This window comes from Cheilinus undulatus, linkage group 17 (genome assembly GCF_018320785.1).
Source record: "Cheilinus undulatus linkage group 17, ASM1832078v1, whole genome shotgun sequence".
NCBI lineage: Eukaryota > Metazoa > Chordata > Actinopteri > Labriformes > Labridae > Cheilinus > Cheilinus undulatus.
In genome coordinates, this window is record NC_054881.1 from 18,926,046 (window position 1) to 18,946,051 (window position 20,006).

At 37.4% G+C, this 20,006-nt stretch overlaps 1 protein-coding gene across 4 annotated transcripts in view; it reads left to right on the forward strand.

The window, feature by feature from the left end:
• Positions 1 to 20,006, forward strand: part of tjp2a (tight junction protein 2a (zona occludens 2)) — a 63,757-nt gene that overhangs the window by 12,406 nt on the left and 31,345 nt on the right. The window contains exons 1-2 of one of the 4 annotated variants that reach the window (XM_041810692.1): positions 10,479 to 10,530; positions 10,689 to 10,776. In XM_041810692.1, coding sequence (XP_041666626.1) covers positions 10,717 to 10,776 — 60 coding nt within the window. In that variant the 5' untranslated portion in view covers positions 10,479 to 10,530; positions 10,689 to 10,716. Of the gene's footprint in view, positions 1 to 7,699; positions 7,830 to 10,478; positions 10,612 to 10,688; positions 10,777 to 20,006 lie in introns of those variants that run through there. The other 3 variants (XM_041810690.1, XM_041810691.1, XM_041810693.1) reach the window with 3 other exon arrangements.

Sequence of the window (20,006 nt, forward strand, 5' to 3'; positions counted from 1 at the left end):
TGTAAGGCTGTCAGCATTAATGCATGATTAATATATTCATTTAATATTCAATTATTAGTGCATTAATTTTTTCACTTTTAAAAACTCACAGAGAGCTCAGTGGACAAGTCAAAAGTCATCTGCTCCCTGTGTTCTTGTTTTACCTTTTTACTGTTGCCTTATTTCCTGTATAATCCATAGCAAGTACATTTTACGTAGTTAAGTTCTGGTCATAATCTGCTCGATTAGTCCTGAAGCTCCCTATTTTCTTTCAAAATAAAGCAGGTATGTATGTGCAATAAAAAATTAAAAATGCTATACAGCCCTAATATTTTCATAACACTAGTTCAGTTTCTATTAAAACCAAAGTCATAAAGTGAGATTTATTGCTGAAATGAAAGTAATGCATGGGGAAAAAACCTAAAATACCAGCTACAGAAATAATGTAGGGGATGCTGCTCTTAAGAGTCATCACCTGTGCACCAGTGCATTGTTACATTTTTTTACTCACTGTTAGTCCATGCATGGAGGTTACTCATACTCTGCTGTTAGCTTCCCTTATGATAGATTACTTTACAAAATAATATTAGTGTTTTTATGCTGTTGTCTTTTTTTTTTTGTTCCCATGCCAGTGTGTGGCCTTGGGACAGCTTTATTAGTATTACACATTTAAACCACTTCCAGGAACAGTGGGGGTCCCTTGTCTCTAGCACTCTTGTTAATAGGGTCCCAGACTGAAAGATTTTGGAACCCCTGCCTTACCTCTTAGAGGAAGCAACAGAGGGATTTTAGAAAAATCCTTTTGTTGTGTGAGGGGATGCACGGTCATTTTCACAGATATCCGATATGCCAGATTTGTCTTAGCTGATGCTGGTATCTTTAGTGATGCATAAATGGGGTTCAAACCTAAAAATTCAGACCTTAAATCATGTTTTAAAGTTTCAGGTTGAAGAAAGAAGCGAACTTCACTCAGTGAAATACATCTAAAATATCAAAGAATGAGGATGAACAAAGCAACAGACTTCAGCTGACGTAGGCCTGTTGGTACTCCACATTTTTTTCATACATAAAGCTGATATAAAAAATATGTGCAGTTAACAAATCAATTGTAAATATCACCATGAAATTTAATATCTGCTGATAACAATACTTTAGCTTTGAAGCTAATATCTGCAGATACTGATCTAGATAATATCCTGAATCCCTGGTTGTGTGCAGGGACAACAGAGTTTGGTTTGAACTCAGGGGTGCCTTGGACAATAAAGCTTGAAAACCACTGATATTAAATAAATGACAGGTTTTAAACTATGAAGTCTTTCAGTGAACACAATTCTCTAAAGAGATTGTTGATGTAGTAAACATTTTTTAAAATGACTGAAAAATAAAGCCTCAAATCTTGCAACAAAGTGAGCTTCATGCTTGAAGTAGCTGATTTATTTATTTTTTTGTAACTAGTTAATAACTACACATTATCCTTATACATAGTTGAATTCCTGCCACAAGTTGTTGCCTAAATATTGACAATATTCTAGGGATAAAGTAATGGATGCTCAAAATATGATAGGGAGGACAATAAGTCCCGCTCTTTTTGATAGTGCCTCGCTTTGTTCACTGAAAAAATGGGGACAAGCTTTCAGACCTCCATAGTGAGCAACTTTTTCCCATGGGCTGACAATTGCCATATTGTTGCCATATGCTGTGATGACATTCAATCTACTAATGTTTGATTATTGCCAAAATAATTTTAAGATATATATTTAAATCATGACAACATTATCACTTAACTGACTGGATAAACATTTTATATATCCTGTCTGCCAAGTCCAGATGCCATGGCATCCATGTTTCTTTGTTGAAATCAACTAAATCCCTGTTACGGCAAGTAAAATGCAGTCTGTTATATCCAGCATTGAACAAATTGTTTTATAGGTAGCATAGCATAGGTAGCTTTTTATCAGACAAGGTCAAGACAGTGCCTGAAGACTGCTCATCTCCAACGGCCAATTTCACAGACCGCTCATCTGGGATGATGTATATCTCAGAACAGAGATGCTAAAACCTTCAAAATGAAATCTGATTAAACTTACTTTTAGGGTTAGGGTTAGGTTTAAGGTAAGTGTTAGGAAATAAAAAGCTAAAAGTCAAAAACCTGACTGGCAAAATCTGTTAACACAATGTGTAATAAAGCCAAGTAAACAGTCTGATACAGGGAAAAAGCTCACCCTCTCTGTAAGTAGAGTGTAGCTCACATAGCTCTGCTAGCTGTGCAAGCTATGTAGATAACAGAGCTACATAGTTAAAGCTAAGCTCACAAAGTAGCTACATAAGTGACAAATCTACATCATCTTTGTAGCTAAATTAGCTTTAGCTACATTTGCAAAAGCTTATGTCGTTAAAGTTCATGTCGTTAAAGCTAACTTAGCTATAGATAATGAAGCTACCTAGCTGACATAGTGATTGCAGCTAAAGCTAACCCCACAAAGCAGCTACAGGACATATCTACAATAAGTTGGCTTTAACTATGTTTGCTAAAGCTAACATAGCTGCGTAGCCAATATAGCTAAAGATAAGCTCATAAAGCAGCAACGTTGAGTTACGTAGGTTTATCTACTTGGTTATGCATACATTATCAGTGGTTATGGTTTTGCTGGAAATGCTCTACTTCTTGGGGAAAAAATGATGTCCAAGGTTGATCTTGATTGAGTCTTGATTTCTACTGTGAGATTCAAAAGCTGGGGTCAAAACTTGGTGAAAACAATATGAAAGCCTGCCAGACTACCAGCAACCATGGCACATTAATAATTACTTGAATGACCTTTTTTCTCTATTCTGATTTTCAAACTAAACTTTAGCACATTGTCATGAATATGTCTACAAGCCTCCTTGCACTGGTTGCTGCCATGTGACTGACTAACAGGTATTTACGTTAACGAGTAGTTAAACAGGTTAGATCTTTCACAGATACACACCGTGATGTCGGTCACTGCAATGGAAGGTGGAAGAACCACTGTTGACTTTAGGCTATAGCAGTGGTTCCCAACCTTTTTCTGCCAGACCCCCTTACCCCTCACCATACACATTAACATGGAAAAGTATGCAAGCCTTTGACAAGTATATACTATATACTATAGAGGTGTGACTTTACATGATCTGGTTGGAGTCTGTTCTTTTGTTATTATTGCCAATAAGGAAAGATCATATTCTACTGTACAACTCCTTAGTAGCCGCTGAGTACTGAGTACTGACTACTAAATGCGTTTTTCTTTACTTGAGTAGATTTATAGACCAGTACTTTTACTTTTGCTTAAGCAAATTAAAATCAAGGTAACTGTACTTTAAGTTGAGTGCAATTGTCGCACTTTTTCCACCCCTGCATCAAGAACATAACTTCTGCTTAAATTTTCTCCATTCTCCTCTCTCCCAAAAGTCCCAACTTTATGATACTACACCACTACTTGTGTATTTTGGTTGCAACGAAACTAGAATTTTAAACTTTCATCTAATAGCTGTAAAAATCATACTTTATTTATATCAAAAACCTGCAGAAAGGAGTGCTTCGTTGACTCCATCATTTAACAAGAAAAAAACAAACTCCAAGGCTTTCTCTTGAAGCATTTAAAATGCATTTTATCATGGCATGGACATAAGCGATTTAGTCTCATGACCATAGCAGGAAACTAGAGGCATTTTAATTCTTTAAGAGAGTACCTGGGAGGTACTTGACTATTTCAATACATGTAACAGTACCACAGAGACAAAATCAGAAGTTGTAGGCACCTGATGTCTGGTAATTTCTTCTTTAAAAAAAAAAAAAAAAGAATTTTGCACAAACTTGTTGAAACCTTGTCAATATATTGGTGTAATGCAAACAGTTCTTTTGATATACATTTATATGACTGAAGATCTTGAGTTCTTTAAAACTTCTGTACTTTTTGGATTATTGATCATGATACTGAAAGATACATTGCATCATTTTACAACCTGCAATCTAGTGAAACATTTTAATGTATCATAACTTTCTCAACTATTGTCACTACTAAAAGTAATCCCTCGCTTCTGAGATTTCAACCCTTATTCAACTCCTGTAAGTCCCATTTCTTTTTAAAATATGACAAAAAAATTAGGACACTCCTCTGATAAAGACATTTAGGCATTTAATAGTGACCATTAGCATTTTGACCTCTACATATCTGTAACAAACCTTCTTTGTTGTCATTATGAAGTGATTTATATGTTTAATTGCTTCATTTGTCCCTGGAGGTACCAAGCCCTTCCTCATGTTTGTACTGAACCTACATGTCTTTGCTCAACTCGAACAAGCAGCAGGTTTAGTCACGCAGAGTCGATCTCCTTTCTCAACTGCAGGCACAGAATAGCATTAGACTGACTGTATCCTGTCATACTGTCTGAATGTATCAGAAAACCTCTTTTCTGACTCGCTGTTCAGTTCAGAAATAAAAATGTCGTTTGAGCTCGGAGAGCGCCACGTGTTGGGACATGTTGTCAGCAATCAGGTCAGAGATGCTGCTCTTGAAGTCAGACTGCAGATTATAGTATTACAGACAGTAGTATCAGTGCGAGTCTGCTCTACTCAGGCTTTACTCAGAACCATACTGGGGGCTAAATTCTGGGAATTGTTTTTATTTTCAGTGTTTATACTTTTACTCATTTGATCCATTTATATTTCCTCAATGATCAACTTTTTATTTGTCTTTGTGATACTGAGACAGTCCTAATCTATCTTTAACCCATTTGTGCATTTCATTTAATCTGGCATTACCTTTTAATGTTTAAAAGATTATATATAAAGTACAGTACGAAGAAAAGGCAGCATATCGCTGAAGAGCTAGGGATAAATAAATTATTGTATTTGAGCTTTAGGATGAATTTTAAAAATGAAAAACCGGTATTGTCTCTTAAACTTCTTCTGCCACTCCCCTTGGGATCCCATAGATCAGACCCCCCCCCCCCCCAATTTACTTCCCAACAAGATTCATAAAACAACAGCATGGCTGCCAGCTTTAGCCAGCATTTGTTGTGCAGTATACAGAAGGACATGACAGCAAGCAACAGTCCGACTAGCTGCTCCGGACTGGTCGAATGGATTTCTGGTATGTTTTTATTTTGGATGTACGACTGTGCAGACTTGGAGCAGAGAGCAGAACCACAAGCAGAATCCCCAACTCTGAAGCATTTTTTCCTTTGAAAACTGTCAGACAGCATCTCCCATGAAAACAGCAGGCATGCCTTTTCGATGTGCCTTCTCAGACCACGAAAAGGAAATAAACAAGCAGGAAAGGACTACCCGTGAACACAGAATATTTGTTATTATTTAGATGCTAATTGTGTTTGCTGTAAGGTTGGAAATTAGCACCCACCACCAGACGAATGCAGGTATTTTTGAGCAGTGTCTGGTGAATTTCCTTAACCTACTGGCCACCAGGGCAGGTAAATGAAATTAACATAACAGAGTGAGTTATTAATAGTAAACAGGAGGGCTATGACAAGATCTCGTGTGATGAGATCTCACAAGATCAAACTGTCACGGGATTTCCTGTTGAGGAAAAATCCGTCTCACGAGATCGATATCAACATTTGTGACAGGCCAATCATAGCAACAAGCAGCTACATTGGAGCTAGTAGCTACAGCAGCAGCAGCGATTGTATATCCAAGCTGATCACCGCACAGTACAGCTGAACCCTGCCTTAAGCTACCATGGCCATCTCGTTCACCTCAAATGATGCTGATTTGTCCGAACAGTGTTCAGTTCAGCACAAGCGCTGTGGATTCAAACTTTTGTAAATGGATTTGCCTGATGACAGACATGGAGTCTGACAAATTTAATATGCTTTACAAGGTTATGGTATTCCACCACAGTTTAAGAGTAAGCAAAAAGTGGGGTATATTTACATCAGTTAAGTATCTAGTGATGGGATTTCCATCCTTTTTTAAAGAATTGAGATCAGCTGGCCCAGCGTTTTATAATAAGAGCAAATATTTCTGCTCCCAAAATGTTGACATTTGCTCTGATGTATCACTGTAACATCAGTATCTTGGTTGGCTTTGTTGACAAACATCAATCATCTGCAAATGATATCAGTAGCCAATATTTATCTGTTGTGTCCAGTCAATATAATGCTGGTGTCTAGGTCATGCAGCTGCTGATTTCTAAAAGTTTTTCACAGGCAGAAGAAGTCACCCGTTGAAGAAACTCCTGGCCAAGTAATGCAAAATGCCAGGTTGTATTATTACAGTCCTCATTGCTGATTTTGCGTGCTGCCTGATTAGTTGTACAGATGAATTGTTTTACATAGAGCATTATTAGGCGCAGCATGTCAAGCTGTGACTTGGAACACAGTGAGTCAGAATAACAACAAAAATCACTGTGATGGAAGAGAAGGGCAATGAGCTAGAATGATGCTATTTTGCTGCTGTCTCGTATTTAGTTATTCAGTAGTCTGAGAACAATCGAACACCCCTTATTGATTGCTTCATAGCTCACTAAAAGATATTCAGTCAAATGTCTGTGCAAGTGAGTGACTTTAAAGTTGGCACTTTTCTTCTACAAACAAAATAATTTGTTAAAGTGTTGATGAAATTTCCTTTTAATCTGCAGGTTTAAGTCCCCGTGGTTTTGATAAAGATCAAATACAAAACTTAAACATATTTATGACAGCACTTGCTGCATTTTGTTGGACATGCTCATTAGGAAACATCAGAAATGATTAGCTTTGAGAGATCAGACATCATCAAAGAAATATACAGATATATGTCATCATAGATCAGCTGATCATACTCAGCAAGGAAGCTAAATTACACTGTAACACATCAGCATGTAAGCAGTGGATGCATATTTAGCATAGTTGACATTTTCTTTATCTGAAATCATCTCCGTGGTTTACCACCTCTGCAGAGCTGATGACATGACTTTAGACTTTCTAATGCTGCTTGACCCCTAAGTGCATTTAAAAACTTCAGTATGAAGGATGGTACTCCTCGGAGACTCTAGAAATTGTAGATGAGATCTACAACATGGAAAGACCTACACATATTTGAGATTTCAACAATCAGAGTTCACAAAGAAATGCTACAAGTGGACTGTCTACAAAACCCTTCAAAGAGATACCACTGAAACCCACTGATGAAGATTTTTCGAGTTTTATCAAAGCTGCTGTATGTATCCCACTGACATGAACTATGAACTCCAAAGATCCGCTGTTGTGATCTTTAGCTTTAACATATACATAAACACAGGCTTTTACAACATTGTGTTTGTCTCTGTGTTGTCCCAGTGAAGATTTCTATGCTTTCAAAGTACATTTTGCATTGTCCAATGACTATGGGACATCCTTGGTCTCGAGTCTAGAAAGAAAGCCTGGGTATGTTGAGCTTCTTTCATGGTAGTCCTTCCAGGCCTCTAAAAAGACAAATAGACTGAAATCCATTAAAAGAGGTTAAGACATGAATTTAAGTCCCAAAAACACCATGAAAACAGCCTCTTACTTCACACATAGCAAGACAGGATGATGACATTTATCTGTCATCATCTCTGCATCATTAAGAGTGCATACCTTTTAGATAATATGTAACTCAGCTTCCTCTGATAAAGTTTAGTCTGAAAGCTGAAGTCACCTTAATGACATCACTTCCACATCAGCCTGTTTATTATCTCACTTGACCTATGGTGTATCATAGTTATGGTTTTCTCTGTGTTCACAGGGACCAGCCTGGCACTGACCAGACCAGCACCGACCTCCTCAAGTCCGGACGCAAGTTCTGCTGGTCCAGAGAAGCCCAGTACCTGTATCTGCGCCGCCTCTCGTCACGCAGCTACTCGGCTATTATGATGGTAAGCTTCTTTCATGTTTCCTTGTTGATTTCTGTGTTTTCAGTGTTGTTCTTGTTCCTTTTGACCTCAGACTGTTATTAGTTTTAAAGCCCTACATTCCTGCACTCAGACTTCATCAGTTTTCTAGTTTTACTTTATGGCTGCATGTTATTGGCTGTATGTCGCTGATGTCATTGAGGCTTTTGTGGTTTTCATGCTTAAACATCAATCCCGTGATTGTGTTTCTGTCCTGATGGAATTTTATGAATTTTAATCTTATGAAACTCGTTGTAATCCCATCATTTGAGGAGCTTAAAAATACTCGCATGCAGTTTTGAAATTTGTGTTTATTCCAAAATAGTCAGTGAGCTGTAAACAAGGCTGCCTCTTTCATGCAGCACTGATGGTTTAGAGATGAAAGGTTTAGTTTTAGGCAGACTTCCTCTCCTTTTTCCTTATTTGGATTCAACCACACTGTGATGATGTTTCCTACATCCTGGATGATTAATCAGAGAGACATGTCATGTACTGGATGCCTCATTGTTTTAATGACTTGGTCTCACAAATTATTCAGGCCAGTGAAGCTGTTTTGCATTTGCATGGCCTATTTTAAGGCATATTTCGCATATTTCAGCTGATGTGAATGTTGCCGTTTACTTGGTTGACCCTAATTTTTAAGTTATTTTATTCTCATTTCTTAACCCTTGAGGCGTTCTGCTCCAAAGTTTAACATTTTAGATAAGGTTATGTCCTCTGAAAGCGGGAAGTTACTTTTTTATTATTTCTTAAAACTGTGGATGTAGAGATGGAACGGTTACATTTTCCAAGGCTTTGGGACTTTGGATAGTTTCAGGGTCAGCTGGAGCTCTTTTCTGATTTATACTGTGCTGATAAAATTAGGTAAGGGCAGACTTTTATGAACAGAGTTACCAACTCACACACACACAAACACTAGTCTAATGTGAGACAGCTGCACATGGTTGGCTCATGTATAAGAGCTTTACATTTTTCACATAGCTCATTAAGGCAGCTAAATACTACTGTGTACTTAACATATGATGTTTATAGTGTAGCGTCTTCAGTCAAGTGGAAAGAAATGCTTTTGCTGAGCACACTGATACTGATAACAATGGGGTGCTTTCAACTTTGCTGCAACAGTTTGTTGAAGAGCCTTTCCTGTTGACATGACAATGGCCACATGCACAAAGGCATGTCCATCAAGACATTGTTTTCCCAGTCTGGCATGGAAATTTGGACCAGCCTACAAAACCCTGAACTTGTCAACACCTTTGGGATAATCTGGAGCACTTATTTTAAACCAGGAGTCATCACCTTGTATATACTTCATACTTTTGTGGCTTAATTAGAGCAAATTAGAACACAGGTTTCTAAAGAAGCCTGAAACCACAATAGTGCATGGCACATTTTTAGCTTATGAGCATCAACTTTGGAGCAAGAACCTTTTTTGTAATTAAAGGAATTATTATTCTTTTATTCCAAAAGTTTTTTTCACATATTTGGAGGCTTTAACATTTGCAAAAATACTCAGAACAGAAAAATCATATTTCATTGGTGTCTGACGTGGAAGGGGCAAATTGGCTCCATAATCCCTCCCTTAAAGTTTTTTATAGGGGTAATTTTAGCTAGCTTGGTAGGTGTACAAGGTAGTGCTCCGATCAATCCATTCGCAATTGTTATCATTTCAGACTGTGCAATTGCATGATAGCATGAAGACTGCAATTATTTTGTATTAAGTTGTATTGTTTTGAGTTGAGAAATACACACTTTAAAACTGTGATTATCTATATAATTTCCTTGATAACTAAGCAAGTAAGCCAATGATACAGTATGATAATTGCAGTTGCAAATTACGATATTGTCCAGTATAATCACAAATGCACATTATTACCAAATCCTGCAGCACTAACACACATAAACCCATACCCTGATTCTAACAGGAAGTCAATCAATTTGGATAAACAATTAAAATATAATCAAATAGTCCTTATCAAAAGGTCCTTTTAGGATTAACTCCCTCATTTCATTGTATTTAATTGTTTTAAATACAAAAATTATGTTTTGTACATGTATACAAAATAACTAAATAGAGTAAGTTACAAGAAAACAACTAATGATTTAGTATTTCTTTTTTCTGTGGTTGTACAGGTTTATCTGAAGCAAATTGTATGGGTAACTTTATTTAGGGTTGATATATTTCAATCTAAAGTGCTTGGAGTACTAAATCTCACCTTACTGACAATAATAGTAGGCCCATAGCCTAACAAAAATGAGTTTTGTTGTGGTTTTTTTACAAATATTTTTCAAACGATATAAATTTTTATGCTTATGTGCTTTATGTTTTTTTTTGGGGGGGGGGGGTATATGTAATGTTGAGGTGTTTTCCGCTGTGTTAAAACGTGTTATTGTGCTGTCTGTCTGGGAACCTCACAGCATGCGTCCTAAAAATCAATGGGAATTTTGGACGAATCCATGTCAGTTCCACTTTAGGGGAAAGACCCCTTTGAAGAAATGTGAATCATGTTGTAACCAGCTCGCTATGATTGAATACAAAAATGAATTCAAATGATGCTTAATTTCAAACAGGTCGTCGTTTTTATCTGCTATTTATGCCAATTTGTCTTAAATGTTTTCCCCCACCCCTTACTTGAATTTGGTACAACCTGACGCGAGCTGAAGAGTCGACGGCGCTAGTTTTTTGCCTGTATGTGTAAACTCTGGAGTATTCAGCGTGTAAACGGAGCTATTTAAAGTAAAGAAGGCGGGACAGATACTCTTAATACACGTTAAGTCTCCCAGTTTCCTAATATCCTGGTCCATTCCGGACCAGACGTATCTAATTAGTTTTGTCTGAACCTTCAGTGCCTCCCGGGACAGTTCAAAGTGCGTGATGCCAGTAAACGGAGGGGCTCTGCTCTCTTTGAGCAGATACGCTACTCAATACTTCTCTGTAAGTACCCCCAGGATTGTCATATTCCTTAATATAAAACTTGGAAAGTAAACGTAGAGTTTTAATCTTTGTTACAATACGCTGTGTGTGTGTTTTGTGGAGAAATAGTTCCTCCTGAGTGTCCATGAATCCCAGTTGACGCCTGTTGCATCCTGCTGCACCTGCTATGATAGCTGTTTGGCTAGTTACATTAGCTGGTAGTTTAGTTTGTTTAAACAGATTCAAAGTTCCTAGATTCGTCTTTAAAAGTTGTTCCTATGCGGTTAGTAATGTTTTTATGTCCATTTCTGCTATTCTTGATCGTCTGGACTCAGTTAACAGTGCTTTGTTACACGGTATTGCTTTCTTTTGGTGGTTTTGAAAGAGCTTTTTTGCCTCATATTCGCTATTTATTTCTCCCTTGCTCATAAAATAACTGATTATGGCTTGTACCTCGCATGGAAATACCAAGACCAAACGCTTTATATATAAATATATATATGTGTGTGTGTGTGTGTTAGCATTTATGAGGCATTTTAAAAGTTGGTACTGTTTTGTTGTGTTGCTCTCGACTGCGTGACGGTGTAATGTGACTCTTTGTCCAGCAGGGGGCAGGCTTGCTTAACATTTACCATCATCACCCCTTTAGAAGAATTTAAACATTGAAACTGCCTGGTAAATAATTGCTTGATATGGGACTTTTTAATGTAGAATAAACATAGGGGTTTTTTGTATGCATTTTTCCTCAGACCAGAGATGGAGTTTTCAAATCATGCAAAAATAATGTACACAGTTTTAACTTACTAGTTACTTGATAAAATAACAAATGAGGTTCTTAGGCTGCAGTAAAATCTCTTTGTTTATTATGGCAACTATACATTATTTTCATATCAGCATCACATAGCAGTTGTTTTTTTTATTCAGAAAAGAAGACATATCTTTTAAATATTATTGTCTTAGCCTCCTGTAAGACCTGTTGCAAATCATACTTTTTAAAATCAACCAGGAAACTTTGCAAAAATCACTTAATATGGGGCTCACAGTAATACTGAAACTACTTTCTCTCTGTAGAATAAATGGTGCTAAGTTTTATAACTACTGAAGCGCTCATATCAGAGTTTGAATTTAACTTTTTTGTCCACCTACTACTACTGTAGCTTCTGGATTTAGAAAGATCTACTGTCAGTCAACAGTTTAAATGGTAAATTGTATCTGCAATGTGAGAAAAGTTTTTTCTCACGATGTAAATCTTACAGACTGAATGAGGCTTTGACGGTGTTAGGTCACAGAGACCTCCCTCGCCCTTTATTATTAAAACACAGACACAGACAGCATTGAGGCATGAATTCTAGTAACAAAAAAAAACCCTGCATAATATACTTTTGTCTGTGAGCTCTTAAAAATAGTTATTATTGTGAGCATTGTTGTTTTGCATCATTTTTTCAAAGATACACAATATTATCTGCAGATAACATCTTTAAAAGTAACTTAATGGTATTGGCAGATACAAAAATTCCTTCTGATATATTTTTACAGCTGAGCCTATTGACGGTAGGAGATCAGCATTTTTAAAGAAAATTACTATTTTGAAGCCTGAGCAAAAATGAAGATTTTAAGAGATGGACAGGGATCTTCATCTGCACTTTTAAACATATAATGGACATTACCATTAACCAGCTGACAGTTTTAGTATTTCTTGGTGCTATTTTTAATTTACATAACAAAACTAAATAAAATAGCTGATTTAACTGATCATTTACTTAGAAATATTCAGTAAAATGGATTGTTTCTTACCTTCACATATAACTATGACCTCAAGCATGAGCAAGAGATTGGCGGGTGGATTGGTGCAGCATCTGCAGTATTTCTGGTGTTGTATCAGACTTTGTGGTAAAGAGTGGCTGGTCTGAAAGCAAAGCTTTATAGTTACATGTCGATCTATGTCCAGACCCTCACCTGCCGTCCAAAGCTTTGGGTAATGACCAAAAGAATAAAAGTGCAGATACAGTAAGTTTCCTCTGCAGAGTGTCCGGGCTCAGCCGTACAGACATGGTGGGGAGGGCAGACATCTAGGGAAGGAAGCTGAGAGTAGAGCCACTGCTCCTTTGCATCAAGAGGAGTCAGCTGAGGTGGTTTGGGCATCTGATCAGGATACATCCTGGCTGCCTCCTTGTGGAGGTCTTATGGGCATGTCCAACTGGGAGGAGACCTTGAGGCAGCCTAAGAACTTGCTGGAGGGATTAGATATCTCACCTGGACTTAGAGCACCTTGGGATCCCTCAGAAAGAGCTGTAAATTTAGCAATAGAGAGGACTTACTTGGCCCAGGATAAGTGGAAGAAAGAGATGAATGGATGGATGGATGGATGGATGGATGGACTTGTTTGTTCTTTCAAAAAAGTTTGTTCGTTCAGAGAAGTGTAATTCTTTAGTTCATTTGGAGCAGTTTGTTCATTCACTCGAGAAGTTTTTCTATCCGTTCGTTCTTAGAAGTTGTTCATCCTGAGAAGTTCATTTGGTCAGCCAGTCAGTCGTTTATTGGGAGAAGTTCGTTCAGAGAAAGTCGTTTGTTCATTTATTTTGAGAAGTTTGTTCAGGGACGTTTTTTTTTAATTTTTTTTTTTAAGAAGTTTACTGGAAGAAGTTTGTTGTTTGTTTGGAGTAAAATTTTATACCTTTATCTATTTAGTTATTTTGACTCCATACTCTAGTTCATTTTTTAAAACTTATTCTCCCACCATGGACTCCAACACATTTTTCCAAGAGGGGAAATTAGAGGAAGAGGAGGTAGTGGGGCTGCGTTTTAATTTGTGCAATATAAAGAAAACAACACTGAGTAGTTATCGTAGTTTAGGTTTTCCATGTTTTAATTTGTAAAAATACTTGTGATGTTACATTACAAAAAGTGTTTGATGTTGTTTTGATATATTTGATTTTTGATAGTGTTTTGATATTGAGACATAAATAACTAAAATTCAGAAGTTTTGAGGTTATTTAACATTTATTATTGCATATCATTCACACTCAAAAGTACCGAAAATGGATACCATTTTGTACTGGTACCAGGAATCGGCACCATCCTGGTTCAAATGTAAAAGGTACCCATCCCTGCTTCTAATTCTCATAATCCCTTAATGTTTTCTCCAATAAAAAATGTGGTTCAACTCTATTTACTTTTATCAGTGGGTCTTTAGTAAAAAAAGGTAAATCAACCTACATGTTTTGTCTCTGGTTTTTGATGTGTCATCTCATTCTCTAAATAATTAGTTTTCTAAATCACGTCCTGTGAGGATGACCCAGTATTTCCACCTCCCTCCTCATTAGTGCAAATGTGTTTGTTTTGTTATATAATGGCTGACACTCAGGAGGCTTGGACTTATCCGACAGCTCGCCTGCGAGCAGCCATCACAATCATATCACATAGCACAAGAAGACGCTCTGATTAAAACTGCTCTGACCTTGCCTCAAACACTTCCACTAGCTCCCTCCAAGTCATTTATCTGACTTTCATGAGTTAATATGTTTCCTCTGTCCTGCACTGCTCTCTCCTCTTACAGTTCAGTCTTTTCTGGTGAAAAAAGCATGTCCAGCTCAGAGAAACAAACAGCAATACATGTTAAAGCTTCTTATCTTTTTCTGTGCATCATATTTTAAATTCAGTTTAAAACCAAGCAGAATACATTTAATCTGCTTCAAGCCTCTCTCTCAATCCTCACAGTGTGGGTATTATTGGAAAGAAGGAGTAGTTTTGTCTGATATACCTCCAGTTTGTTGTTTAGCCAAATATGGCCAGTACATTGAAACACATCATGCAAATATACTATCAAACACATTTATGAAATTGTAGCATTTTAACATAATAAAGGTACATTTTGTACACTTAGACCAGTGTATGTTGTCATAATTTTTATTACTTGAATAGAAAAGTCTTCATCCATGCATTATCTTCAGTACAACCAGCATTTTTCAGTATTATTTACGTGGTGTAAATTCAGTTTTGGGGTCCAGTAAGAAGAATGACTTAGGCAGCGGTAAAGTCCCATGATGTTTTCAAATGTAGCTAAAAGAAAATGAACTTTGGGTTTAGATGGGAAACTTGAATAAATACTGTTGTTTGGAGGTAAATTTGGTTTTCCCAACAGTTTAAAAAGATTGCATTAGTTGCATAATTCAGCTGTGACTTATTGCCTTGTACTCTTTAGATTAGTTGCCTTGTTAAGCCTCATTGAATAGACCTGATATGGTTTCAGTCTGTTAATAATTTAAGTATTATTCTCATAAATGAACAGAAGAATTGAATGAATCATTGTTTTTTAGTGTAGGATACATTTTTTTGCTCCTTGGGAGGTTTTTTACTGCTCTGCTTAACAAAGGAAGTAAAAAAATGTTGACTGAAAAAGAATAACTTTTGTGCTCATTTTATCTGGTTACCCTCCCATCATAGGAGACTGCAAAACCAGCTGCAGTACACTAATTATGATCAGTTCAGGACCACTTAGTCAGTTTAGGACCACTTAGTCAAAAACACATGATTTGCAGCTACAGATATTTCTTAGTTAGAAGTTATTAATTAGCACTTTTGCTGTTATTTACATTTAGCAGTGTGGTTGTTCTGAGATCCCCCCGCCCTACGAACTTCTACAAACCTATGTAGAAAGCATTAGCAGGAACAGCACATGCTCCTGATGCCGATAAAGAAAGGATAGGGCAGGGAGAGAAGCAGCAAAAAACCTAGAGCAGAGCAGGCATCAATGATGACAGAATGACACTGATTAAGTCAAAAGCAGAATGAAGGAGGAGCTGGGGTGGAGGATTGCAAGAGCAGCTTTCAGAGAGAGTGGCAGAGAGTAGTCCGGTAAGAGAAGTTTCAATAAGGCAGCGTGAGAGCTGATAGCTTGCTTAAAGCAAATTGGTTTGCTGTCAGCTGATGAGGGCTTGCGTGAGATCAGCTGATCTGAATTATGGCAGTGCTTGTGCTTGACCTTGTGGCCAGCCTGAACTAACACTATATGCTCAATTATCAGTATAAGTGATTGGCCAATTTTCCTCATAGATGATCAGTGATTGGCTGCAAAAATGGTTGCCAAAAATGGTAACTAGAGACTCCACCAGCCATGGAAATGTTTAAAACCCCTTCAGCATAAATCCACTATAGATATATGATTATATGATGATTGTAGGTGTATGATTATGTACCTAAATCAATCTTTTCACCAGATCAAACATTTCAAAGTCAAAAGAAGGTTCAGTTCCAGGATTAAAAATACTGATGTAAAGATTTTCTGTCAATTGTCAAAATGTCAGTGGAGGATTTGAACATGGAAGAGCCACCAAACACTGTGTGGTACCTGTTGAGCTGTGCCATAACAGAATAGTTATAGGACTTTTTTTTTGTTTTAACCCAAAATTCACGTTTTTTCCATGATGTATCTGCTGCAATGTGCAAAACACTTGTTCCACTTGCTGAAAGTTTGTCTGCTGCACAAGCTCAGGCACTCAACTTCTTTTGTAGAAAAAGTGCTGTTGCCATGTCATTGGTTTAAGTGCAAAGAAATAGGATGCAAAACTGCTTAGCTACATAGGTAAAAAAAATACTTTGGATTGGAATAAAAGTTTAAATTCTAAGGGGTTTGATGTAAAATTTGATGGATATTGTAAAAACTGTTTGCAGCCATGGTTTATATTGAACCCATTATTTAACTAACCTGACACACCAGATGGATGTGTTTCACACATCCATCTGGGAAAGCTTCAATAGGAAATGTTTGAGAAAAGGCAGAGGCTTTGAAAAAACTCTGAGTGTGATCGGGTGAACGTTCTGTCTGTCACATTTCTACCAGCCAATCAGAGCAACAAAACACGTGACATAGCCACTATCCAGCTGCGCGTGTGCAGCTACTGAGGAATAACAGGAAACATGGCGACTATAGGCATGTAAGAACTCGACTTTTGTCGTTTTTGAAAAGAAAACAACTCACTGCTGTTCTTTGTTCTTCTTTTACTGAAGAAGTGTCATCAAGTTCTGATAAAACAGGCACTTTAGCAGCATCCACGCTAATCTCCTCCTCCATAACTGCACCAGCTCTTGCTGCTACTTGTTTACGTCACAACTCTGCTGCACCTGAAAGTGCTGCCCCTCGTCACTGATTGGTCTTGTCACTTTCTAACCAGGCCCAAACGGTTCAGATGGGAGCTTTGCAAGATGGATTCGCCAGTGAAAAAACAAGGAAATGGGCGTGTCCATCTGCTTTGCAAGGTTATCATTTAACTGCCATAACATATATAGTTGACCTGTTTTAAGGAAAGCCATTTAGTTATAGATAATACTGGGAACAGATGTTTTTGAATTAGATCAGATTGGAAAGTTTCATTTGAAACTCCACATGAAAGCATGTGAAAGCAATGAAAGCATTGGGAGACTGTCTTCTGTTGTGTAGTGTTTTTGATAGCATTTGTCCTGTTTTCGTTCACACTTGGCTCTTTGTGGTGTCCCGCTGCAGGTCATCTGGTTCCCCCTGTGGGCCAGAAGATCAAAAAAGTGGGTTATGATGGGTGAGCTGCCAGTCTGAGTCGTGCCCCCGTTTCACTAAGCCTAGGCATGAGATGTCAGCGGCACAAAAATTTTACTTTCCACTTTATCACCAAAAAAGAAAAAAACATCCCCATTACTTAAAATCCCAACCATTGTGTTTCTCAGTAAGTCACATTTGCACTCCGAGCACGTTGAGTATGACTTTGTCTTTCTCTGGTGTGAGAATCATCTCCAAAACTTGGCGAAGCATCTGAAATATTTCAGATCTGAGCAGTCATCAGACCCGAAGTGTGAGGGGTGATTTGTTGTTGAGTTTCTGGATGAACACGGCGATATTTAATCACCGCGTGCCTGTGCAGGAGTTGGTGTGTCTGAATGTTTACACTGTCTGCAGACGGTGGGATTTGTGCTGAATGTAGGCCAGCAGAATCCCTCTTACGTCAAAGGCAGGCAGGCGGGCAGATGCAGGAAGGGAGCTGCTGGTGGTTGTGCAGCTGTGGCCATGGAGGAGGCTGTGGCGCACATCAGTCTGCCAGAGCACCGCTGGCGGTGAGCAGGGAGAGACGCAGATAGGAAGGGACGCAGAACGGCAGCGATGAAGACCGTCCTCAGCCTGCACAGGAAATGGGCCCACGCGGTCAAGACTATACGTATCCTCCAGGGACTCGTGAGTTTGATTCTGCTACTGTGGCTCAGATTTAAGGTGGCAAGTGGCTCAGCCAGGCAGCTGGACCTGACTGGACCTATGTAGTGGACATAAGCGCTCTTGTTTTTCTTAGAATAAGTGTTTTACTAATAATTTAAGTATTTCAAAGTTGTTTTATTCTGAAGTGAGGGACCCAGACTTTAGAAAACTGGCAACAACTGTTAAAATGATGAGATCCATTTTACTTTTGATTCTTTAAAGGGTGAGAGATGTTGAGTGGTCAAAATAAAAATTCGCTCAGAGATATTCTGTAGAGGAAATTACTCATTTTTTGTTATTTAGAATCTGAAAATCATCCTCTGCGTGATCTTATGACTCAAAGTTTCAACTTTTAGACAAATTGCATGGACTGATCAGGTTGTTCAGTTACTGATCAGATAACTGATTACATATAGTAGCTTAAGAAGCTCTTATTGGTATTAGCACATATGAACATTTCCACGACATCAACAGATCTGCATCAGCTTAAGTCTTTTTCTGTGGTTATCCTTATCCTTTGTATTTTAATGTGTATTTTAAGCACTGAAGTTTGAGGTGTGAATGCATTCATATATCATATTGATAACGCTATTGGCTAAAATAAATTTGTGAATAGCAGCATATCAGATGTTTGCAAAAATCCAATATCGTGCATGCATGTATTTGCTGTTATTTTTATGAAGAAATTAAAGCTTGGTCTGTTTTTTTAGACTTCAGAAATCAACTTGCAAATGCTACTGATTGATATTTTGTATAAAATAAAAATAAATCCAAGAGAGTATGTAGAGAAAAGTATTTATCGGTCATTTAACAGCAAAGTTGAAACTTTTCTGTAGTTGGTGTAGGTCTGTGATTTCGGACTGAGGCAGTCTACTTTAACTTGGATTTACATTTATATTTTTAATTTAGAAAATGCCAAAGCTGCTCAATTATGGCATAAATCATAGTCACAATTATTTTCATTGATACTGAAATCATAATTATTACACTCAACACTTCAAAAATAAACATTAAAAGAAAATAAATGAGTGACAATACTTAAATGTGTAAATTTATTACATATAAAAAAAACAATAACTTTTAAGGCCAAATCTTAACAAAAAACACTGATTCATTTTCACATGACAGAACCTATAGACAATACAAGCGTAGCATGATGGTTGAAAAGAAATCGCACAATCATGGTTATGTTGTTTTCATCATCATGAGAGAGGTTGGGAATTAATCAGTCAGAACACTTATAATTATGGTAATTTCTCCACAGGTTTAGTGTTAGCTGGCTTGAGTAGGTGACCACATACAGTATAGAGGTTAGAGTTCTTGTTTTAAGGGTCAAATCCAAATCTTAACACTGTTTGATGCACATCTGCATGCCATTCTTCACTCTCTCTTACCATATTTCTTATCTCTCTTTAGCTATCCTCTAAAAAAAAAACAAAAATAATCTTTGAAAATTTGACAGCAAGGTCTTTTTTTTTCGTCAGGGTCCCAGGGGGTGTTAAGCTTTTCTTAGGAGGTGCGCCACAGAAAAAAGGTTAGGAACCCCAGAGAGTCAAGTATTGGTGGGATTAATCATCAGTATCTTAACCCATGAAAACCTAAAGCTGCATAAAGTCACTCTAGAGCAGTGGTTCCCAACCTTTTCCCCTATAGGCCCCCCTATCTGTATCAAAGAAAAGCTAAGGAAAAAGTACATATCAGTGTTAACTGTTGTCATTTTACAAAATCCCAGCATAATAGGCTTCATACACTTGTTTTTGACAGAAGATCTATGAATAAACTATCCTTTGGTATGACAGTGTAATAAGGCCACTCTAGAAACAAAAGTAAACTCTAAATAGTAAAGTCTACAAAACTTCATCATTGATTCTGGCTCCTGTATATCGTCATGGTCGTTACAGTTTATCAGAAATGGTTGCTAAAATGAATAGCAATCAGAGCATTTGTTTGTAACTTCGCTGACTTGTTTAACTCTTTGGTTGTTAAATTATTTGAAGTGAACAAGTGTTTTTATCTTACTATTGATTTATACACC